General features: G+C 40.4%; 1 protein-coding gene across 1 annotated transcript in view; it reads left to right on the top strand.

The window, feature by feature from the left end:
- Positions 1-6270: 6270 nt before the first annotated feature.
- The window catches only part of LOC121391332 (carcinoembryonic antigen-related cell adhesion molecule 5-like), a 67831-nt gene continuing 47767 nt past the window's right edge, over positions 6271-26334 (top strand). Inside the window, exons 1-2 of the mRNA XM_041522996.1 lie at positions 6271-6537; positions 7704-8057. Of these exons, the coding sequence (XP_041378930.1) occupies positions 6483-6537; positions 7704-8057 (409 nt within the window). The 5' untranslated portion in view covers positions 6271-6482. The remainder of the gene's footprint in view (positions 6538-7703; positions 8058-26334) is intronic.

Raw genomic sequence — 26334 nt, 5'->3', positions numbered from 1 at the left:
AATGTTCAATAACAATTTCGAATATAAGATACATGGTATAAGAAAAGATAACTCGGGGAAACTATATCATAATCGATTTAACAATAGAGGGGGAGAGAATTACCCTTGCGAACATATATGGACCAAATGCAGATAACGATAATTTTTATCAATATATTTTAGATTGTATTGAAGAATTCCAAAATGAAAAATATATACTTTGTGGAGATTTTAATTTAGTACTAAATCAAGATCTGGATACAAAAAACTATAAACACGTAAATCATCCAAAATGCCGGAAACAATTTATCGAAAACATGGAAGCATTTGATTTAAAAGACCCATTTAGAGAATTATACCCTAATCTCCGTAGATATACATGGAAGAAGAAAACACCTTTAAAACAAGCTAGATTGGATTTCTTCTTAATATCCATTAATCTTATGTCTATGGTGGAAAAAGTCACAATTGAAAATAGTTACCGTTCGGATCATGCAGGGGTAGTTTTAAGGATAAACATAAGTCAAAATCTTTACTCTAAACCATCTTGGCAAAATGATGATGACATTATTAAAAAACTATCTCACTTTAGTTTCAATAAATTAACTGATGAAGAAGCTGAAGAATTAGAAGGTGAAATAAAGTATTCTGAAGTTTTAGCATTTCTTAAAACAATGAAAAATTACAAGAGCCCCGGATCGGCTGGATTTACAGCCAAATTCTTTCAATTCTTTTGGATCGATATAGGTTATTATGTAGTTAGATCTATTAATTATAGCTATACCATTAAAGAAATGTCTCATGTAAAAAAGCTAGGCATTATAACATGTATCCCAAAACCAAATAAACCAAAAGAATTCTTACAAAATTGGCGACCTTTAACTCTTTTAAACTGTACTTATAAAATGGCATCGGGGTGTATTGCAAACAGAATTAAAAGTGTTTTGGACAAATTGATAGATAAAGACCATACTGGTTTCATAAAAGGAAGATAAATATTATATTGGAGAAAATATTAGATTAATTTATGACATCATGTCATACACTGAAGAACATGATATTCCTGGATTGCTGTTATTAATCAACTTTGAAAAAGCCTTCGATTCTTTATCTTGGTCCTTTATATATAAAGTGTTAGGTATATTTAATTTCAAATCATCTATTAAAAACTGGATAAAACCGTTTTACAATAACTCCCTCTCTAGTGTCTACTAAATGGATTTTTATCTGAATATTTTAAATTAGAAAGAGGTTGTAGACAAGGTGATCCTTTATCACCTTATATATTTATTTTATGTGCTGAAATACTTGCAATTATAATAAGAAACTCGAGTAATATCAATGGTATCAGTATAGATGGTGAACAATATTTAATTGCACAATATGCAGATGATACAAGTTTCATTCTTGACGGTTCTCCTGAGTCCCTGTACAATACACTTTCGGTTTTAGACTACTATGCATATATATCAGGCCTAAAAATAAACTTTTCCAAATCTAAAGCTATTTGGATAGGAACGAGAAAGTTTTCTAAGGATGTATTCCATCATACGAGCTAGAAGTTAGAATGGGGTCAAACTCATTTTAACCTGCTTGGTATCAACTTTTCAGTGAACATGGAACATATAATCGAACTGAATTATGATTAAAAAATATCAGAAGTACAAAAATTGATGAGAGTATGGTCTTGCAGAAGATTGACGGTTTTAGGAAGAATAACAGTATTGAAAACGTTAATAATGCCAAAGTTAACTCACCTATTAATAGCTTTACCGAATCCAAATGAAATTCTGATAAAACATATAAATACATTATTTTTTTAATTTATCTAGCAGAGTAAAAGTGAAAAATTGAAACGAAATTTAATAACGCAAGATTATGAAAGGGGTGGTATTAAAATGATAAACATAAATAATTTTATAACAGCATTGAAATGTACATGGATTCGAAGAATGTTTTTAAATAACTCAAAGTGGATCACTTTGTTTAAGTCAATTACAAACATATCGTTAACAGACATGATTAAATGAAGGTGATTATTTCCTAATGCGCAAAATAGAACATATTCGCAATAGGTTTTGGAGAGAAACACTGTCCAGCTGGATAGATATACAAAAAGTTCAAAACCCACAAAGTGTGGATGATATATTATGTATTAATATCTGGAACAACAGCAAAATGTGTATAGGTAACAAACCATTTATATACAAACATTATATCAATAATGGTATCACATTTATTAATGATTTATTAAACGAACAAGGTGATGTTTTAACATACGAACAGTTTATAACAAAATATCATATAAATACAAATTTCTTGGAATATGCGTCAATAACAAATGCTATTAAATCATTTATAAACAAATTAGAAACATAAACGATGACACTTTCACAAGTCTTAAAAATCCTGTTTTCCCGTTCAAGATAAAACATTTATTAAAAGACAAAAGCGGTTGTAAACATATGTATAATATGTTAAATTCACAAACTGTCATTCCAAAAGCACAAATGAAATATGCAAATGAAGGATACATGTATGATACAAAGAAATGGGAAAAGTATTATGTTATTACTTTTCGATGTGTAAAAGACACAGCATTATCATGGTTACAGTATAGAATAGTACACAGAATCTTAACTACTAATACATTTTTGTATATGATACATTACGTGGATTCTAATGCTTGTGACTTCTGCAAAGCTTCATGTGAAACGTTACAACATCTTTTCTTTGACTGTAACAAGGTTAACCACATTTGGGAATCAATACGAGAATGGATATTGACTGAAACAGGAATTGACATTATTTTTAGTCAAGATATTTTATGTTTGGTATGATCAATAACGAAAATAGTAACTTTGTAAATTGGTTGATTATCAACATTAAATATTATATCTACTGTATGAAAGTACAGAAAAAAATATTAAATATCAATGGAGTTAAAAACATTTTGCGAAACAAGTTTGAAATAGAAAGATTTATTTTATATAAGAATTGCAATTACGAAATTTGTAATCAACAATGGACACCATGGCTTAATCTCTTTGACTGAAACGTATTTCCTAACAATAGCTTGTTTCGAATTCCAGATCTTTTTCGTTTCGCGCTAGTATAGATTTACACCCCCCCCCCCCCCCCCCCATGTATTTATTTATTTATTTATTTTATTTGTTTATCTATTTATTTGATTTGTTTTGTTTGTTTGTTTGCTTATTTATTTATTTATCAATTTATTATTATGTGTTTTAACCATTATATCTTCTTTCTTCTTCTCCTATATTTCCCAGTCCTTTCCATTATATGCGTCATAGCAATTTTTTATTTTTTTTACCAATCTTTAATTTATACAGAAACATTACAAATGCATTTATGTATCAAATTGTTATATATGACTATATAACATTATTATACAACAAATTAGATATATGTACTTGTATATAAATTATATTACTTTGATGTAAGGCCATGAATTCAAGGCTCCCCAACCTTGACATGGTCAGAATGGACTGGGGAAAATAAATATTTAAAAAAAAAAAAAAAAAAAAAAAATAATAAGAATAATGAACAACTAAATATATACATTAAACAAAAAAAAACACAACAATTTATAGTTATACGTGCTACAGTGACTTGCCACATACCATTTGATGAGGGTTTTAACTGACAAACTAGTTCTTGCTGTATCCATGTCCCAACACAGTTGTGCTATTGTTTCAAGATGGGCAGCAGGGCAGTCATTCCCAGTCTGTTTGTTTCACTTGTGCACACTGCACATGCTTTTGCGGCTCGACTTGGAGATCCTTCACTTCGTTGTTTTTGTCAGCGAAGTGAAGTTTTCTACTGGGATGTATGCGGCCATTGGAACTGATTGAACGCTGGAACGCTTCTCGTTTCGACAGTCTGCATCACCAGGTTGGATTCTTTTTTAGCGAGATTCCTTGCCTCCACGTCATTTCTCCGTCTGACTATGTTGACTTGTTTTTTTCGTGACTTGTATGACAGCCATTCTGCAGAACGCCACGGTTGTTCGCGTTTAGTCTCTACATGTCTGAGCCTGTCCTAGCAGCACTGGAAGAGTGACCGCCCCACTCTTAAGAAGAAATAGGAAGCGGGGTCAGCCCCTACTACTCTTTTCTAGACTTTCCTTTGTTTTATTGTGATACCGTCTCCTATCCACTGGAGTCGGGTCCGTCCGCACCACTATACCAACCCATGACGACTGGACTATACCCTTGTCTGATTCTCTCTCCTTCAGACGGATCCGGCTTCTCAAGATCTGTATTTCAGCACAGCACTACACCTTCAACGTCTATTGACTGTCAATAGGGGTTTTCTTGACGGGATGCAACCCATCTCGTCCCTACAAGCTGTGCACCCTAACGGCCTTAACGAGGCCACTCACGTGGACATATACATCGGACTTTAAACTTTTAGACCGTCGTTCAAAGGTTTGTCGAAATTACTTTCTTTTTAAAATATTATTAAAGTCCGATCCTCTCTTCTTTCTCTTATTTATTTTTGGACTGTCCTTCTCAAATGCTCCAAATTATATAAATATTCGACCGAGCAGTAAATTATTATTTATTTTTGGCTTGTAACCTCTTCTTTTTTTTTTAATTTTATTAACTGTTTTACTAATTGCTATCTTCAAAATTCTGCCCATTTCTAACTCTACCCCCCCCCCCCCCCCCCCCCCCCCCCCATCCCGAGTCAGGCTACCGATCTTAACTAATTTCTTTTTAACCACCCGATCTAATCTTTGGACCAAATTTAATGAGTAGAATTTTCTTTATTAATTATATTTAATTAGAGATGTGCATCAAAATTTTAAAGGCCCACTATTTAATTTTTGGATGTAAATTTCAAAATTGTCTGCTGAATTTGTTTTCTGCCCCGGACGAACGAACCCCCTTTTTTTGAAGTGCCCTTTCAAACTAGTCATGTCCTGCCACTCTGAAACATGCTGAAACCGACAATTTTTCAGTGACACCCAGAGCATCCCCTTTTGTTATATATCTGAATGAATTATTACAATATTGAAACAATGTTACACTCTAGCCAACTGACACTCAATTTTATATGTAACATTAAACAAAATAATAAATGCAGCCTACTTAATGTATTGTTGCAAATTTGCAACACCAGCCTTCAGAGGGTTAATTGGATGACATTTTGATGGCCTGCCCTAATCGCATGAATAGAATTGTTGAAGTGGATGATTATGCCCACATGTTATATTGACTAACAGCAAAATTGTTTGTAGACTAATATTAGACCTACAATTTACTAATTGACCTAGTAATTTATTGAATTGTGTCCTGGCTGGCATAGGCCTAGGCCTATAATAATATGCCGTCGACGAAAAGGAAAGTGAGGGAAGAGCTTCAAAAACTACAAGGTTCGGCAAAACAATGCAAGAAGCTCACGGAATTCTTCAACAAAAGGTATGGAAATAATCACTGCAATTTTTTTTTTTGAAAACCAAATTTAATAATAACTATCATCATCATGGGGGTGGGATCTAGCTCAGTCGGTAGAGCGCTCGCTTGAGGTCCTTTGGCTTGTCATTCTTCATAAAATTTAGAACTTACAATGCTTATGTTTTATTTTCTTATTAATAGGCCTCAATCTGATTCAAACCAATTAATTTTCGGTTGGGTCGAAGTTCGAGGTGCACAACAAGTCCTGTGATTGGTTGTAAAAACATTTTTAGTTTCATCTGGGCTAAAAATGTATACAATTTTAATTCATCTAGTACTACTGTGTCAAGTAGCCTTGTGCTTGGAACATGTATGGGGTACATGTAAAAAAAAAGTACTCAAATTGTGTGCGAAACTAGGGGTGTTGTAAAAACATCTGGTTATACCGAAAATGAGCCATGAAAGGTAACATTTTCTGCAGTTAATACTTTGAGGTAGGAGTTGTAGTACTGATATTTATGGGTCATAGTTTGGTTGATATATTGCATATAGTGTTTTTAAACACAAACGTTAACATGGTCGCCTATGGGATTTTAATTGGTATAGACCAACCAGTGAGCTCCAACCTCCTACCAAGAGCACGTAACTCTAGATATTTGACTGTCACCTAGGTCTCACTACACAGATGTCATCTGCCATTGAAACTCTTGTTAAATTCAATTTAAAATTGCCCAACTTCAAATGAAGATTGCAAATAGAACGGGTTCTCGTTGGCACTAACAACATACACCATTGCGAACATACATTACATAAGCATTATCGTTAACCGATTCACTCGAGATGTCTCTTACGCTATATGCCCAAAAGGTCAATACACAATATCATAAACGTCTCCGGCACGATATTTATTATTGTGATGTTTATTGCTGTGCCGTAAACATTGCGGGTCCAATAAATGTCAAAATGTTAAAAAACGGACCGTAGATGTTTACCTTGGTGAACTAGATGCCAGGATACAAATAACATGGGCAAAATACACTGTACCCGGAAGGAAGTCCGTCTGTACAGCTCAGTTTAATAATGGCTGTGTTCATGTACATATTAGTTTCTATGACCGCTGTTAATCACGTTCTGGGTGAGTCTTTAATACTTCTATATTTATAAAGAATATATTGCCGGTATCCAACAATAAGACTGACACGTCAGGGGCGTCAGAAGCAAATTAATATTGGGGAGGCGGATGTCGACCGAGCGAAGTGAGGGAGTGCTAGGGGAGTCCGGGGCCGGGGGCATGCTCCCCCGAAAAAAAAACATGAATTCTAGATGCCATTTCCTGCATTCTGCTGCATTTAAGATACAACTTTAGTAGGTATCTCATACATATTTTTGTAGCAAAAGTACTGGTAAAAAAGCGTATTTCACCGATACTTTTATGACAATGAAAAAGTTTGTCTGATTTGTATGAGGTCTCACCATCTGTACCCTTTTCTTTGACATATTTGGAAGTGTGCAAAATGCAAATACCATTTTACTTACATGTGTGTAAACTGTTTTAGAATGTATTACAAAATAATAAACAAACAACATAGTACAGTCAGTTGTTACTATAATATATGAAGCCAGGGTATTGAATCACCTTACAAAGTGATGAAAACATGAGCCAAGTGACATAACTCAATTTAGCTTTTCAATTATAACTGTCCTCCTACACATCAATACAAGTTACTAAATGATATCCTATATCATTTAGTAGCTTGGCCTGGGCTTTGACTCAAATTACATCATCTAATTAAAATGTTATTAACAAGATAATCACTACATTGCACAGGGTGCTTGTAATGTTTACCCAAATTATGTGCCGATCCCGACCTCACACCCAAAAATTCAAGGTGTTTTTTTTGGTCCAAATATTGGGGCGGCCGCCCCAGTTCCGATGCCACTGCAAATGTATGTATTTGTGTAGTGATCTATGTATTTGTCCATTGGTGCATCTCTCTCTCTCTCTCTCTCTCTCTCTCTCTCTCTCTCTCTCTCTCTCTCTCTCTCTCTCTCTCTCTCTCTCTCTCTCTCTCTCTCTCTCTCTCTCTCAGGAATACCTTTCTGTCCTGCATGGTACCAATGATTTGGCAAATTTGACAAGTAGCAGTAGAAGTTATTTGTAACTGTTGTGACATTTGTCATGGCTTGAGTCACATCATTTTACAGCGGTAGTCGAACATATAAAAAAGTAAATATGTTCTTGTTTTATTATTATTATTAATAATAATAACAATATTATTATATTTTATTTCTATTTCATAGGTGCATCACTGTCTATATCTGAATCTTCATCTTATGCAGTGTTGAATCAGCCGTTTACCGTGACATGTACAGTGTCACAGGCTGCTAACCTGAATGATAAAGTACAATTCTTTAAGAAAACTTTAATAGGTGGATTTACTTCCCTCAGCCAGAATATGGCCTCATGTTCTGTGTTCAATGATCCACCATCAGGTTACACAGCATCCTGTGGAAGTGGAACAGACAGCAGCTCGTCCACCACTAAGAAGTATACTCTGGTGATCAACAGAGCTGCAGTAGGCGATGCTACAGACTGGTGGTGTGATCTGCTTACAGCTACAACACGCAGCACCACAGTCAGTCTGCAGATCAGCAGTAAGTTATGACCATAGTTATATCTTATCTAGTAAAAATAAAGTATATGTCTAAAACTACTAAGTTATGACTTTAGTTATATCTTATATATACTGACACACAATGAAAATGCAAAAACAACTTTTCATTGCAAATAACAACAAACCATTAATGAATTGATGGATAATGTAATATGACATCAATGACTGGTATTCATGAGATACATTCACATGGAAACATGGCCAGTTATCATCAGTAATCGAGTTGCATTCGTAATCGAAAAGTTCAAACCCCCCATTTCAAGGTCAGTATCTGGTGTGTCCACCATTGGCCCACGAGCATGCGTGAAGACGACGGGGAAAGGATTGGCACAAACATCTCAAATAAGCCACAGGAATGTTCCTCCACTCCTCCTGCAACGCCTGTGCAAGCTCAGCGACATTACGCGGTGGTGGCTGGTGGTGACGTACACAACGTCCTAAATCATCCCACATGTATTCAATTGGGTTCAAATCCGGTGAAACGGCGGGCCAGTTCATAACAGTGATACAGGCTTGTTGCAGGAATGCCTGGGTAATTCTTGCAGTTTGTGGACAGGCATTGTCTTGTTGAAACAGAAGGGGACCTCCTGGTCTTTGGTGATGGCGCAAAAATGGCTGGAGAACTGGTCTTAGAATAACGTCAACACTAAACTGGGCTGTAAGGGCATTGCGGACAATGATGAGATCACTCCTGAAATCACAGTTGATTGCCCCCCATACCATCAGACAACCGCCGCCAAACCGATCACGTTCCCTAACACATCCGTCAGCGTACCGTTCATGGAGTCTCCTGTACACACGTGCTCTTCCATTGGTAAAGGAGACATAGAAACAGGACTCATCTGAGAAAACAATGCTCCGGTAAAAGGCTGGTGGATGATTACCATTCTGGAGAGCAAACTAGTCTCGCAGCACAATGTCGCTGTGTCATGATGTTACCGTTGTACGGGTGTCTGCATCTGAGTCCACCTGTTCTGAGTCAACGGATAACCGTCATCGGATGGATAGGCCTTCCATGACGTCCTATTGTGTTGCTTGCTGTCATCATCGCAGTTCTGAACTGGTCACGGGGGTGGTGTTGTCGAATCTGCCGATCTTGGCATGAGGTCGTAATGGGATGTTGACCAGGTGGAGTTCGATTACGGACACTCCTGGTCTATTGATGACGTTCAACAAGTCGTCCAATAGTTGATGGATGGACTCTGAAGGTCCTAGCAACTTGGCTTTGCGAAGTCCCCCCTCGAACCATGCCCAACGCTCGCTCCCTTTGTTCTTCTCTGAGTCGTGGCATTCTTAATGTGACGAGGAATATGACACTGTTACGTGACTTTTAAGTGTCCACATACTGGCATTTTACGTGCATTGCATGCAGCATGATTGAGCATGTAGTGAACGCATTTCACACCATTTTGTGTGTTTCTGCTATTGTATGTGTAACGAGAACAAAACCAGAATTAAAACCCAGACAAAAGTACCAATCAATGGCTTCCTCTCATAAATTGTTATTTTAAGTCCAATAAATATATTTTTCATTAATCACAACAAAATATTGAAAAATATCTGTTTTGCATTTTCATTGTGTGTCAGTATAGTAAAAGTAAAGTATCTGTCAAAAACTACTAAATAAAAATATTCTTGACGTTTAGTCAATATATAGTATTTAACACTATTTATAAATTTGAGGTACGTATCTTTTTGTTTCACCTAAAATTTATTCTGAGCTACAAAAACATCAGGACATCCAGAAACACGTCAGGTAGCTAAAATAGCTTATTTAAGAAAAAAATGATTTAAATAATGTATAACGTTACAGTTGAAAAGCCGCAATGCCCGTAAATATTTTATTTGATGATTGAACATAAAACATGAGTATAGCATTTATAAACAATGGTAAAACAACTCAAGTATATACTGAACACAAAAGAAGAAAAAAAATATTGGGTCATTCTACAGAAAGCGTCACTTTTCAAAATACAAATTCAAGATAAAACAATTAAAAGATATAAATATTTATTGTTAACTTTTGGAAACTAGATGAACAAAGAAACATAAAATTATATCTGTCCACGCAGAACTGTATAATCAGCCTGCATGTGCAGACACATGTTAGTCTATGAACAAGTTCATTATGTCATTAGCGTTACCGGACAAGTGGGGTAGTTCAGCAGTCAGGTCAGGTCATAGGGTTGACAGGAAAGGTGGGGGGAGGGGAGAGGAGGGACAGCCTGCACTGGCAAGTGCAAGGGAGCACCAGCAGCCTGATTGAATCGGTAGCAGGCGGGATGGGTAGTGGTGGTGCTATGGAATTTTGATTGGAGCTGTTAATGCCAAAGAGAAAGGGGTGCGCAATTTTGATTGAGGAAATTTGGCGCAATTTTGAACGGTCGGTCGAAAGGTAAATGGCCGAGCTAAAAGAGGTTTTGATATTAGTAAATCGAGAGTAGCTCGTTAATTATAGACAACCCAGGGGAGACTCGTGCAATTGTGTATTTGGCACTGGTAGGCAAGGCAGCTGTTCCAGGTTGGTCGACTTGATGTTTGTTGGCGTAGTCCTCCGTGTCCTCCTTTTTAGTGTCACCAAGTACAAGTTACACCAGCAGCAAGTATTTGGGGTTTGGGTAGGGGAGGCTGATATTCTTTTGTTCAGCTTCCCCCGGGTGCATTTGCAATTGTGTACTCGGAACCGGTATTCTTTTGTCTGGTTCCTTATTAGAGCATGTGCTGGGCCATTAAATGGGTGCGGGTGCATTGTTATCATTAGTCAATGCACCCTGTGTACTGATGCGGTGAGCGTGTAGTCTGTGTGTGGTTCCTAGTTTTGTGTTAAGGTTGTACTTATTGTCTTAAGTCCCTATTCTAGTGAGTTCAACGGTCATTCATGACCCATCCCCCTCCGTCTTTGTATAGCATTGAATACAATGACGGAGGGGGAGTTAAATTATTCTAGCTATCTAATTTGAAAGGTGAAACCCTTATAGTGTAGGTATTGGTTTAAAAAGCCTAGTGCTTGGCATACTTAACTTTATTACCAATGAATAAAAACGAAGCTAACAGTAGCAGGTAGCAATTGTATGGGAGTATAGCTGACAGACAAGTATTGTTTAAGATTTTTGATTCCCGCCCCAGAATAGAATATTTTATGATCACTGCTAAGAAATGAAATCAAATGAATAACATCTATATGCTGGTAACCGTTTGTAGTATTTTAATAGAATAATTTAGTAGGCTTACTTGGTTTGTCTTTAGGTTATCTGGTTTTCCTGCTTGCTATTTCTTCTGTTGCCCTAGTTGACTTACCTTAGTCAGCTAGGATTTCATGCATCAGTAATAAAGAACATGGTGTGAGTGCAAAGAACATTTTCTATAGACATTACCTGTCCTCAAACAAGTGCACCTCCCCCCCACGCAAGTGGTCTGGTCCGAACATCCCAACAGCCAATGGGATGGCCTAAATTCTTCTACTGCATACTGCTCTCTAGTTCCGGTCACATGACTGTAACTTCCTTCTTTTTCTCTTCGCTAAAGGGTCTGGACGTCCTTTTGCTTGGCTCTGTTGGAGTCAACTTTTTTATAAGACCTTTGGTTTTGTATTCGTGTTTGGGTGAAATGTTTTTCACCTTCGTTTTCATTAGCTTTCGTATGTTCTTTTCGCGTATTTCGCTTGACTTTCCAAGCGTTTAATTACATGAAATGTTGTTTATATTGCCGGTTGTCGTGTCGGACGCCATTTGCAAAATGGCGTCTGTGTTGACTGGCTTTGTGTTTGGGTGAAATGTTTTTCACCTTAATTTTCGTTAGCTTTCGTATGTCTTTCGCGTATTTCGCTTGACTTGCCAAGTGTTAATTACATGAAATGTTGTTATATCGCCCGTTGTCGTGTCGGACGCCATTTGCAAAATGGCGTCTTTATTTACCGACTTTGTATTTGTGTTATGGTTGGTTTTTCTTTCTTTTCACAGATTGAAAAATTACTATTATCATATCTGATAATGTTCAGGCGACTAGTTCGAGCGTGTTACGCTGCAAGAAGTTAGTGCCGGCGGCGACCCACACGACTTATGTCCAGGTTGTCGTGTTCGTGTGGCCTCACTTCTAGATGCGACCTTTGTGCGGGCTTGTCTGATGTCGAGTTCGCGGCTTACCTGAAGGTGGTGTCAGCGAGGACCAAGAAGGTGGAATCTTCGAGGACCAAGAAGGTGGAATCTTCGCCTTCGATTGCTGACTCCGTGGCGGAAGTGTTACGTTCAATTCTACCGACCATGCTGGAAGAAACAATGGCGTCAATGGCGACCTTACCCAAACCGGCGGGTTCGGGGTCAGGACCGGTTCCAGTCCCCTCTTCAGGGGGTGCGGCTTCTTCAGCTCCACCGATACCTAAGACTTCGGATGACAGGCCTGCGGTCTCTACGCAGCCCTCTAAGAAGCCGGTTCATTCAGATAGACGCTCCACGGATTCCAAGGCTCACCGATCTTCGGCGGGGAAGTCCTCTTCGGCGCATCGGAGCCGGGACCGTAGCCGTTCCACATGACCTGTATGGCTCCCTACGGGTTCCACAGATCGTCAGCGCCAACCTTCAATTGATGTGGCTTCCAAGGCCTCCGAGGGCTAGACGGTACCATCTACGGTCCGGTTAACCGGCGGCTTCCATTACGGTACATCGATTGACCTGTGCTCGAGTTCTACGAGACTTGGTGATGAAGCGCCTGCGGCATCTGTCATTGAAGAACCCGACTCGGCGGACCATATGCCTATGAGGGATTGCTTGGCGGCTGTCTACGACATGTTGCCGTCCTTGCCACATCCAACGACGATGTGGTCATCCGCGGGACCGCCCACGGTCCGGTTCTCCGGTATCTCCATCGGGCCATGACCAGAGCGACTGGCTTGTTCACGGGTGCTACGTGACTTTCTGATGATGTATCAGTTCTTGCGGTGCTGGAAGATCTGGATGCGGCGGACCATCTGTCACTGAGGGATTGTCTGGCTGTCATATCTGATATGCTACCACCGCTGGCCCATCCACCTGTTTCAGCCAAGAAGGGTCCGGTTTCGATGATCGCCACGGAGGTTCCACCGGCAGATGTCGGCATTTGATCGTTGGCTGCCACAGGCCCCCGTCGGTTTACACGGCTACCAGTAACCGGCCCTTGCGGATCGTTGTTCCAGCAAGCAGACGGAGCCCTGTAACGAACTGGAAGATTGCTGCGTCATCGGCTCACCGTTCGGTACCCTCGTCCCGTGATCGATCGAAGTGGTCCCGTGATCGATCGAAGTGGTGCAGCGTCCAGGGTTACACCGGCTCCTGACGGGACCGTCCACGGTCCGTGTTTCTGATTGCAGCCAGTACATTGGATCGAAGTGCCTGTGCCAGGTTACTGACTGATTTCCAGATGATGCGTCGGCACCTTCCGTTATAGAAGATCCGGACGCAGTGACCCACATGGCTGTGACTGATTGTCTCCCGTCTTCGATCTATCCTTCAACGGTGTGGCGCCGGCTTTTCCGGCGGGACCAGACGAAAGAAAGAGTCCACACCAGTCGGAAGCTGATTCGGCGTTCAGGGTTTACACCGGCTCCTGACGGGACCGTCCACGGTCCATGTTTCCGATTGCAGCCAGTACATTGGATCGAAGTGCCTGTGCCAGGGTACTGACTGATTTTCCAGATGATGCGTCGGCACCTTCCGTTATAGAAGATCCGGACGCAGTGACCCACATGGCTGTGACTGATTGTCTCCCGTCTTCGATCTATCCTTCAACGGTGTGGCGCCGGCTTTGGATGACGCTGTTTCCGGCGGCGGGACCAGACGTCTTCCTGGAACTTACAGATTGGCACGTCCTGTCAATGGCTTCAGTTCAGCGTACATGTACATGGCGACCATAACTCCTCATGTGCAGGATGCCAGAGGATATGCCTTGTTCCAGCCGTCGACTTTGATGTTGGTCTACCTTATATCTTCCGTGACGTCAATGTGCACTACGATTGCACACTATCGTCAACCGACTTGCCTGAAGCGATCCATTCTCGACTTTCAGCACAAGCCGGTAATCTTGGCAGACCTGAGGTCTACATATGTCTCTTTGCTGTGAAGGGGTTCGACGTTACAAGCGTTCCGGGTTGGTGACGAAGACAGTCTACTGGTCCGGTCACTTGTGTTGAGATCCCGTGCACCGATGTTCGAGGAAGGTTCAGCGACATTCGGCAGATCGTTCTCTATATCCGGTGGCGATGCAAGACAGTCGCTACTTCCGCTGGTTCCGGAAGTTATCCAGTTGCCATCGCGTGGTACAGGGATCATTGCGGCTTATCAACTCACTGACGTTCACTGTTGTTACCGCCAGAGTTCGTGACCGATGCTGTCTAGATGGTCTCTGCTGCTGTTTCGCACCGGGTGGTGTGACGACCGTGGATTTTAGCCGGTTGTTGTTTTGCGTTGCTTCACTTCCAGGTATATCGGGCATGTAGCGTAGCGAGTTGCTACGCTGTCTTGGCTCTTGCCTGTATCACGGGGTCGCTGTTTCCGATGTCTTGATTCCTGAATCACTCTATTACTGTTTCATGATGTATCATTGCAAGAGTAATTTTGACGTTGGCGCAACATTTGACGCTTAGAGGTCGCGGTATCCAGTCTGTTTCTGAATCCATGCTTTCAGTATAATAACGCAGATTTGCTGATCCGGTTACCAGTCGCCTTGCAGTCCAGTCCCTGTTGGTGGCTGTGGTTTACAGATGAAGCCGATCTACACATCAGCCTGTTGGAGATGTTGGCAGTTACGTCATCCTTCATTGGCGAGAGATGCCGTCAGGCGCCTCTCTCATGATAGCCACAGACAGTACCACCGCAGTGGCTTATATCAACCGTCGGGGCGGAACCCACTCCAGCAGTCTGCTGCAGTTGACTTATCGTCTCTACAAGCTGGTTGACGAGATTCCGTTGTAACTTCGGGCTCGCCATATTCCAGGGGTTTCCAATGTACTAGTCGACACACTGTCTCGGCCGTTGTCTCCACATCTGACGGAATGGATGCTCCATCCCGAAGCGTTTTGATGGGTGTGCGACAGACTTTGCACATCAAACATCGATCCTTTCGCCACACGATTCAACCATCAGCTGAGGGTTTACGTGTCTCCGGTGCCAGATCCCGAAGCTCTGGATCTCGACGCATTGGCCATAAACTGGGAACAGATGGACGCATACGCTTTTCCTCCACCAATCCTCCTTCCAAGGGTGCTTCAGAGGTTTCAGCTGTACCATTGTCGCCTGTTACTCATTGCTCCGATGTGGCCATCCAGGATGTGGTATCCAGATCTAATACGTCTTGCCGATCCACATCCTTTATCGCTGCCAGACTGGGATCATCTGTTGCTGCATCCCACGTCAAGACTATACCATCCACATCCGCAGTTGTCCAACTGCACGCGTGGAGTTTGAGGAAGAAAGGTTTTTCTTCACAGTCTACGGCGGCCATTTTGAAAGCGCACAGATCATCTACTACTGCGGCTTACAACGTCAGATGGCTTTGTCTTCACCGATGGTGTGTCCGGCAAAAAAACTCAACCCTCAGACGATTCAAATACCTCGTCTTGCTGGGTTTTTTGCTGTATCTGCGGACCACTTTACGATTGAAGGGGGTCTACCATCGCTGGGTACGTTTCGGTCATCGCTACTGTTCGTGATGTCACTACTGGAACGAAGTTATCGGGTATTCCTGAGATCCATAAGATGATCAAAGGGTTTCGCCTTGAAGATCAAGTACACCGGTTTCGGCCACCAAGATGGGACCTGAATCTGGTGTTACGAGCATTATCGACCGCACCTTATAAGCCGATCGAATCCTCTTCCCTGCAAGACTTGACGCGGAAGACGGTGTTTTTACTCGGTTTTGCCACGGCTGTCCGTGTCTCAGAACTCCATGCTCTTGATGTAGACTTGGTACGTTTTTCACCGAGATCGGCGTGCAGTCAACTTGGGGTTACTCATGAACTTTGTTGCAAAGAATCAGTTACCAGACCAAGCGCCTCGTTCGTATGTTGTGCAGGCCCTCTCCTCTACTGTTGGTCCGGCGGACGTTGAGGACTTGGCGTTGTGCCCTGTCAGAGCCCTGCACCAGTACATCGAGAGGACCAGATCTTTTCGACAACATCGCAAAAGACTTTTCCTTTCCTGTAACCAGAGTCGGTTGAGGGATCTTACCAAGAACACGGTGGCCACCTGGATCCGGTCTTCTATCCTGACCGCCTATCAGAAGGAGGGTTTACCTGCTCCGTCTGCTTCTAATCCGCATGAACTCCGTGCCTTGGCTGCCACGATGTCCCTGCACTGCAACACACCCATTCAGCACATTATCACTGGTTGGTTCTGGGCTACGGACTCCATCTTCGCCAACTATTATCTGAGGGATGTCTCCACAGAAGACGTTGAGGGGTTCCATCATCTGGGTCCGGTTGTTGCTGCACAGACTCTGTTGAATACAAGCCGTCCTCGTCGCCGTTGATGTCTGTCTGATTCTGGGCTGCATACCGAGATGTCCATCGAATCGACAGATGAGGATTGCTTAGACTTTTGTTCTTTTGCACAGTTCACGTACTGGTGCCGGAACTTTTGTCTCGATAACCTTTACCCTGCACTGCATGTGGTTATTGGTTGTCGTTATTGGACTAACAGATCTTTGGTGTACTAGACAGAAAACACTCGGGGGTCTTGTTTTGTTCAATGTTCTGACGGATGCACCTCATTAGGTTGTCGCTTGTTATTGAAAAACTATAACACTTCAATACGTGAGGGTTACCTAACACCTGCATCCCTGGTGGCTACGTCTTCCCACCCTGTCAGAACCAGCATGAGATGTGGCTTCCGTCTCCTGGTCCATGTGTTCTAGGAGCCGTACCTGCCACTGCTGACGGATGCCACCATTCTGGTTGTTGTTACTAACATCACCTGCATTGGTTTGTGACGGGCATCCCTAGGATGAGGGCTTACCAAGGTTGGCCTTATTCTTCCACTAGTCAGCCTGTTTCCGGTTGGGGAGTTTTCACAAGCATCTACGGATCTCGGCACCCACCACCATCTGTTGAATGCTGCACTTGTTTGAGGACAGGTAATGTCTATAGAAATGGAGAAAACTTGAGTGTTTTCTCTTTTATAGATACATTACCTGTCCTCAAGATTCATCCCGCCCGGGCCTCCCCGCTTCCTGTTCTCCGTGCGATGTGCTCAGGGAAAAAGAAGGAAGTTACAGTCATGTGACCGGAACTAGAGAGCAGTATGCAGTAGAAGAATTTAGGCCATCCCATTGGCTGTTGGGATGTTCGGACCAGACCACTTGCGTGGGGGGGGGGAGGTGCACTTGTTTGAGGACAGGTAATGTATCTATAAAAGAGAAAACACTCAAGTTTTCTCCAAAGCATATTTACAGTAAAATAATATCGTGGCATTGGCATTTCTATTGGTTGTCAATTATTTGCCACCATCCCACCGCTAATTCCCCAGCTGGAGTGCCTGGTCGAGTGCTTAAGGTTGCTCTTCCATCCAAGGGACGCACGGGCGGGTGGTTTTGAGTAATTGTTTATCTATATTGCTACTTTGTGCTAGCTAACTGGGTTAAGTATATGCTTTACTTTTGTCGTTTCACCGTTCTCCCCTTGGATTGGAATACATGGTCTGGTCGAGTGTGAAGGGTGGATGTTCCGCCAAGGGATCACAGATGTCATGATTCAAGTATTGATATATCTAGCAGTTATTAATCATTCGCTACCGCCCCGCCGTTGATCTCCCGGGCTGGAGTGCTTGTTTGGTCGAGTGCTTAAGGTCGCTCTTCCATCCAAGAGATGTACAGGTGGGTGGATTTGAATAATTGTTAATTAATATTGTTACTTTATGCCAGCTAACTAGGTTAGGTATATGCTTTACTTTTGTCGTTTCACCGTTCTCCCCTTGGATTGGAATACATGGTCTGGTCGAGTGCGAAGGGTGGATGTTCCGCCAAGGGGACACAGGTGTCACGATTCGAGTATTGTCATATCTAATAGTTATTAATCATTCGCTACCATCCCGCCATTGATCTCCCGGGCTGGAGTGCTTGTTTGGTCGAGTGCTTAAGGTCGCTCTTCAGTCCGAGAGATGTACAGGCAGGTGGTTTTGAGTAATTGTTAATTTATAGCTGTATTTGTATCAGCTAGTTTATTTAGGCATATGGTTTTACTTTTGTCGTTTCACCGTTCTCTCCCCGGGTTGGAATACCTAGTCTGTTCGAGTGCGTAGGGTGGATGTTCCTTCCAGGGAGTCACGGGTGTCACGAGTTAAGTAGTGTACTAAGTATTTATCTTAGTTATAGATCGCTACATTCCCTTCGTTGGTCTCCCAGATTGGAGTGCGTGTCGGTCGAGTGCAGAAGGTCGCTCTTCCCTCCAGGAGACGTACAGGCGGGTGGTTGCGATATTTTAAAATTTGTTTGTTTTTTAGCTTTTAACTTTAATGACTGCCACGAGCCCAGTGCGTGTGCTACGGTTTCCTATCCTGCCTGTGATCAGTCGGGTTGGTGGTCTGTGTCGACCGAACGCTGGCACGGCGGGCAGCCTGTGGCACTTATAATTTTGGTTTGGTGGACTGGACGAATTGATATATTGCTTTGAAGGTTTTATGTTTAAGATATTTATCAGGGTTAAGTAAAAAAATAGGAGTAATTGGTTTATTGTGGTTGGCTTCGGTTATTGATTCTATCATTAGTTTTCTCTGGATGTTGTGTAGCGTGCAATCCAGGAGATAGTGTTTCATATCTTCCCGGGTGCCACATTCAGTCAGGATTTTGTTTGGTAAAGGAGCAGCTGTTGAGTTTTGAAGATTTACCTATGCGTAATTTAGTAATTAGTTTTTCCACGTAAGTGTTTAGGTGTTTAGGTCGGATAGAGTTGACTAGTGGCTTGATGTTATAGTGCCATGTATTGGTTGATAGGTCCCAGTTTGCCTGCCATTGATTAATGTAGTGTTTTCTTGCTTTTGACATTAGTTCTGATATTCCTAAAGGTAGCGCTGTAATTGTACTAGTAATTGTACTAGTGATTGAAAGTGCAGGTTTGGTTCCATAGTCAGCTATTTCATTGCCAATTATACCTACATGGGCTGGGACCCATTCGAATACTACTGTTAAATTAAGCTGGTTTAGTTCTTGAAGTTTATTGTGGATAGCTGCGAGGATATCTGGCCTGGTAGTGATTGGATGGAGCTAAGACTATCTGAGAAGATAACGCTTTTGGAGTATTGTTTATTTTTAATCCAGATTAGCGCTTCGTAGATGGCTGTCAGTTCTGCTGTATAGACTGATGGATTATCTGACAGCCTGGCTTATTTAACTAGTCTAGAGTGTTTAGATATTTTTTCTTCAACTATTGCGAAGCCAACCCTACCGTTATCTGGGGTTTTTGAGCCATCCGTGTAGATATGGATATGCTCAGGGTAGTTTTCATTAGCTGCGACTTCAAACAGAACTTTCTTAAATGGTGGAAAGGGGGTTTCATCGGTAGCTTTTTTAATTAGGTATGGAGTGTGGCATTCAATTGGTTGATTGAGATGGTATAGTGCCACAGGTGTGTTATCAATTCCTACCTCTATTTCAAGTTTACTAGCCCTAGTGGCAAATGAATTGTTGAGTTTTTTTATTAGTTTTAAATTCAAGCCCTGGTTTTGCTATTATGGGAGTAAGTCCCTGAACTGGGTGATCTAATTTAAGCAAATGGATTTTAAGATGGTAATTGAGATGTTGAAGATTACGGCGGAATTTAAGTGGCATAATGTTAAATTCAACTTCTAGGCTTTGGCCGCTAGTATTAGCTGGAACTTTAGCTATTGTTCTAAGAGCTTGGTTTTGGATGATATCTAGTTTTTGCAGAAGCTTTGGGGAGGCGCAACTGTAAGCCTGGGCTCCATAGTCTATCCTGGAGAGTATACATGCTTTGTAAACCATAAGCATTGCCTCTGTTTGCGCTCCCCAGCTGGTGCCTGAGATTGCTCTTAGTAGGTTTAGAGTATTTTTAGCTTGTCTGACAATGTCTATAGGGTGTACACTACCAAATCAAATCCCATAGATGACAATAGTAACATATACGGCTAAAACTCCTACCTGCAACGTATCAACCGACATAAACGCCACGGATATAAATACTACCACCCCTTACGCTTAAAGTGAATCAGAAAAAAATGGGGGTCAAGCTGCTCGTTTCTGAGATAACGGGTAGCGTCTATGACTACCCTAGTTTCGCACAAAATTTTAGTACTTTTTTTTACAGGTACCCCATACATGTTTCAAGCACAAGGCTACTTGACACGTTGGTACTAGATGAAATAAAATTGCACATTTATTTTACCCAGATGAAACTATTATTTTTTACAACCAACACACTAACATTTATAACCAATCACAGGACTTGTGGTGTTCACTTCTCTATCAAAAGTTCGGTGCACCTCGAACTTTGACCCAGCCGGAAGTTATTTGGTATTGTACTACCTATACTGATAACATACATTTTTCAAAAAGTGTCCAGCTATGTGTCTTTATGACAACCAGGATCTGGTGTATTCTGACATAAACTGACAACCTCACTGTAACTGTTGTTTCTACAGTGCAACCTAATATAATGTACCCCTCAAAAAGCATATATATTGCATATAGTTTTGTACAAATGCAATATGTCATATTAAACAACAAAATGTTTTAAAATAAAACTCCTGAAGATATTTACTTTCAGTTGGGTGTGTGTACTCAGGTATATATGTAGAGACAACAAAGATAGTCAGAGTACCTCTACCCCTTTAAAGAATTCCATTAAAACACATGCACTTGATTGACCCCTAGATTATGAAGACCTTAACAGGCACATCAAAGAAATATCAATATTAAAAAAATACACTGTCTGAGGAAGGAAACACAAACATGACTGTACCTGTATGAAGTAATGACTTAATGTCCTGAACATTAGTGTTGGGAGGAAATCCTGTATGCTGGGTGTGGGTGTCTTCAAGTTACCAGGTGTAGGAATTTCAAATCCATCGGCCATGCTGATTTTCATAATGAACCATCAAAACCAATGGCAGCCACCAATATTCCTGACTATATTTTATTTATAGCCTACTGTAGTTGGAGGTTTTAATAGTTGTGATATCTGGAATAATCATGCAGCTTTAACACATTTATTTTTGATTAATTACCGAAAAAAAACTATTTTTAAATGACAAAATTACCCGAACATCTATTTTCTTGCATTATTTTCTAATCCGGATGAATACAATATGTACATTAGATGTATTCCTACAATCTGTAATCCAGCATTTTATTTAGCTAGTAACATTAGGTAATACAGCTTTAACAATAAAATAAATTATCAACTTAATCCAAGGCAGATAATCAAATCTGAAAAAATTGGTTCTGAATCTAGTATAAACTCAAAATGCTTTTCATGAGAGCTAACTAAGTGATTATTAAGAAACAAAAATGATCTGGAGATCTAAGTATATGTTTAACAACCTTATTGTTATGTACAAATAAGAACAGAAGGCACAATAGTGACAACAAATTTAATTATGTTTTTGGTAAAGTTTTTCTTCAAATTTACTTTAAATTTTGCATAAAACTACAAATTTGTCTAAAATGTAACTTAGCACCCTATAAATATGTCAAAATGACAATAAAAATCAACTTCTTTACAAATTTGAGTTTTCAGAATTTCATACATAAAAAATTAACAATGTTAATTATGGAAACTAAAGACATTAACCCACTATTGGCACATGCTATTTTTAATATAAAAATAAATTGCTATTAAAATCTTAGTTCAGGTTGCCTATATATAATACCATATTTAAGAGCAGTTGTATATGGCAAGTCAAATACCATGTAAAAAGAAATTATTGAAATCTTTACAGTATGAATTATAGGCCAAAACCAACTTTTCTTCAGTGCTAACTTTGATTCAAACTCCATTCAGAGCCATGTACAGAGATTATTGTCAAGGTCAAGGTCATTGTGAACTTGCATGATCGAGTGATGGCTAATTAATCAACCAGTATAGTTTAATTAAATAAAATGACAAAATCATAATATTTTTTATTATGCACTGAATATGTGCTATAGGGTGTACACTACCAAATCAAATCCCATAGACGACAATAGTAACATATACGGCTAAAACTCCTACCTGCAACGTATCAACCGACATAAACGCCACGGATATAAATACTACCACCCCTTACGCTTAAAGTGAATCAGAAAAAAATGGGGGTCAAGCTGCTCGTTTCTGAGATAACGGGTAGCGTCTATGACTACCCTAGTTTCGCACAAAATTTTAGTACTTTTTTTTACAGGTACCCCATACATGTTTCAAGCACAAGGCTACTTGACACGTTGGTACTAGATGAAAAAAAATTGCACATTTATTTTACCCAGATGAAACTATTATTTTTTACAACCAACACACTCACATTTATAACCAATCACAGGACTTGTGGTGTTCACTTCTCTATCAAAAGTTCGGTGCACCTCGAACTTTGACCCAGCCGGAAGTTATTTGGTATTGTACTACCATTAATATGATCACTAAAGGTTAGCTTTGAGTCGAAGGTGACTCCTAGGAATTTAAATTTGTTAACTCTTGGAATTGGTTTATTATTTGAGGTTATTTGATGGTTATCTGCTGAGTTGACTTTATTGAATAGCATACAAACTGTTTTAGTTTCAGATAGCTTAATGCCCCAGTCCAGGGCCCATTTATTTAATTTATCCATATCAGCTTGCATTAAATTAAATAGATTCTTGGTAACTCTGCCTGTGCGCCATTTTGGCGCAGTCATCGGCAAACAGTGCTGTGTTTAATGGAGTGGTTGATTTAATTTTACCTTTAGCATTAAGTTCTTTAGTTATGTCATTAATAAATATGTTAAATAAGGTTGGTGGTAGGACCGAGCCTTGTGGTATTCCATTAATTATTTCAGTTTTATCTGAGTAGTTGCCATTAACTCTGACTGAAATTGATCTATTATGAATAAAATTATTGATAAAGTTAAACATATTGCCTTTAATTCCATTAGTTTGTAGTTTATTGAGTAGGCCTTGTTGCCATACCATATCAAATGCTTTTTCAATGTCTATGAATATTGCTAATACTTTATTACATTTGCGAAAGGCGTCGTTAATACTATTTTGAAGTCTGACTATTTGGCCTATTGTTGAATGTTTAGATGTAAATCTACTTTGTACATTTGTAATTAGGTTATTTTCTAGTAAGTAGTTGTTTAATCTTTTATTAATGATAGTCTCTAGCGTTTTACACATGTGGGACGTGAGTGTTATCGGTCTATAACTCCCTGGGAGGGAGTGGTCTTTTCCCGCTTTAGGGAGACTAAAGCATTCTGCATGTTTCCATGCAGTGGGCATTTGGCCCTCCCTCCAGATTCGGTTAAAGAGCGATAACATTACCTCTAGGGTTACGTCCGGCATGTGTTTGAGTAGTGTATAGCTAATTTGGTCCGGCCCCGTGGCGGTACTTTTTTTTAGCGTTAAGAGCAGTTTTTAATTCTATCAGTGTTAATGGTTTATTAAATTCTAAGTTATCAGTGTTAGGGTGTTTGGCCGTACTAGTATCGGTTTTTGGTAAAGAGTTATTTTTCTTAAGTTTATCAAAAAATTGTTTGGGGAAGTTTTCATTACTACTATTTTTACTAAAAGTTTTACTAAGAAGGTCGGCCTTTTGTTTATTAGTGGTTGCTGTTTTATGTTTTTGAAGGACTGTGGTGGCCGCGCGTTGTCCTTGTATAGCTTGAACTTTTTTCCACATTTCTCTAATGGAGGTTCTATTATTAATTTCGCCGCAGAATGTCTGCCAGCTGGTCTGTTTAGCTTCTATAATGAGTTTACATACTTCATTTTTGGTTATTTTGTATTTAGAATGATACTCTTGTTTACCTGGTTTTTTTTTAAAGTTTACGCATCCTGTTTCTGAAGCCGCATTTAGCTTTGATCTCATCCGTCCACCAACTAACTTGTTTATTTTTACTAGGTTGTTTAGTTTTAGGGATATTTTTCTCTGCTATATTTATTATTTCATTTGTAAGTTTGGAGGTAGCATCGTCAATACTTAGATTATTTTCTATTTTTATTTTGCTACAATCGCTTGTAAAGCCTGCCGAGTTGGCTTTACTGAATTTAAATTTAGGTATAAATTTTTCTTCTGCATATTTCATGTTACATTTATAGCTGGTTAAGATAGGGAGGTGGTCGCTGTTAAGAGCATCGAGCACCTCCCATTGGGCGTTTGCACCTATATTATTAGGAGGGCTGGACGTAGCCCAGTGGTAAAGCGTTCGCTTGATGCGTGGTTGGTCCAGGATTGATCCCCGTCGGTGGATCCATTGGGCTATTTCTCGTTCTAGCCAGTGCTCCACAACTGGTGTAACAAAGGCCGTGGTATGTACACTCCTGTCTGTGGGATGGTGCATATAAAAGATCCCTTGCTGCTAATCGGAAAGAGTAGCCCACGAAGTGGCGACAGCGGGTTTCTTCTTTCAATATGGGTGGTCCTTAACCATATGTCTGATGTCATATAACCGTAAATAAAATGTGTTGAGTGCGTCGTTAAATAAAACATTTCTTCTTCTATAGTATTAGAGGTTATAGTGAGGTTGATGGCAGATGTGGTTAGTGATTGGTTGTTATAGAAAGTTATACTGCCATCGTTGAGACATACTAGGTTGTGCGTGTTGAGGAATTCTTCCAGTATGTCTCCCTGTGCGTCAGAGTGCTGTCCTCCCCACAGTGTGTTGTGACTGTTAAAATCTCCTACTAGTATTAGATTATTGTTTGGTTTAATAAGTTTATTGTAGTCTCTTAAAGTTAGTTGTTTATGTGCTGTTCCTGGTGGGCTATAGACCATTTCAATTTTTTCATTTAATATATAGTAAGTCCTAGGACTTCTAAGTTGGCGTTAACAGATTCATATTTAATTTCGCTATGTGGTATATTACTTTTAATTAAGGTGGCTATTCCACCCCTAGTGCTATTTTCCCTATGTTTATAGTAAGTTGAGTAGCCTGGTATTTTAAATGTTTTAGGTTTTTTGGTTTTATTTTTACTGGTGCCATGCAGTCCCTAGCCAAGTTTCTTGCAGGCAAATAATATCTGGCTTGATGTTACTAGTGCTAATAAATTGTATGAGTTCAGCACCATGTCCCATTGAATGGAGGCCTTTGGCGTATGGAGACTTATCTCCCATGGCCCAGACCCGAATATTGAGTTATTTTAATTTTTATTTTATAAGTTGGTTGAGTTAAGGTTATTTTCAATTAGTGCTATTTTAGTAACTAAAGTTTCTATTACTAGTTTAAGCTAGTTGACCTCTTGGTTGGCTGAAGTTTTAAGTTTCTCAGCATATGAGCAGCCTGCTGTGACTGCGGTTGCTGGCCTACCCATTGTAGGTTTTTTGCTGCTGGTGGGTGAATTATCTGTTTTACGGTTATTTAGTTGACGGAGCGCCTTTTGGTAGTGGTGGCACCGGGTATCATGAGCCATATGGCGGCTGAGGCAGTTAGGGCACTGCATCGGCCTTGTGCAGGGGGAGTTCCGGGAGCTCCTCTCATGCTTCTGCCCACACCTGTAGCAGGTGGGGAGTTCTTTATGGTGGCGACATTTAGCCGCACCGTGTCCCCATTGCTGGCAATGTTGACACTTGCTCGGTTTCCTTTCAAATGGAATGAGCTGGTGTATCCTATCATTTATTTTGATGGTTGGTCTTTCCGACTTTGGTTTGGCAAAAAGCTGAACATAGCCGTTGGACCAAGTGGTTGTTTCCTGAATACCGAGTTCTGAGTTGTTTTGTTGCAGGGTTTGAGTAGAGGTGGTTTCAGCCGGCAGTTGGTAGAGATTCACTATCCACTTTGTCGCAACATCGGGTTGGACAGCCGGTCGGGCAGAGTGCCTTACCGGTCGTGTTGAGTTGTAGTTTCACATTGAAGCTGTGGTTGGCTTCTATTTTTACCTGATTTACAAGGGATTTCCTTGTAGAAAGGTCCCGGGCTTTTGGGTGCTGGTCCACTATTTTTGGGCGCTCCTGATGGTTTTATATTATTAACGACTCTAGCTTTTTTAGTGGGAGTTTCGCTCCCTTTTAAGAAGGTGCTAGCCCCTTTAATTTGCTTATTTTCTGGGCTCCTGGCTTGGCGCTTATTTCTAACTACGGCCCTGAAGGGGGTGATAGTGATGGGTGTGGTATTAGT

Source organism: Gigantopelta aegis, unplaced genomic scaffold (genome assembly GCF_016097555.1).
Source record: "Gigantopelta aegis isolate Gae_Host unplaced genomic scaffold, Gae_host_genome ctg2117_pilon_pilon:::debris, whole genome shotgun sequence".
NCBI classification, from domain to species: Eukaryota; Metazoa; Mollusca; class Gastropoda; order Neomphalida; family Peltospiridae; genus Gigantopelta; species Gigantopelta aegis.
The sequence above is the reverse complement of the archived record's forward strand: the minus strand, read 5'-3'. Positions and strand labels throughout refer to the sequence as shown.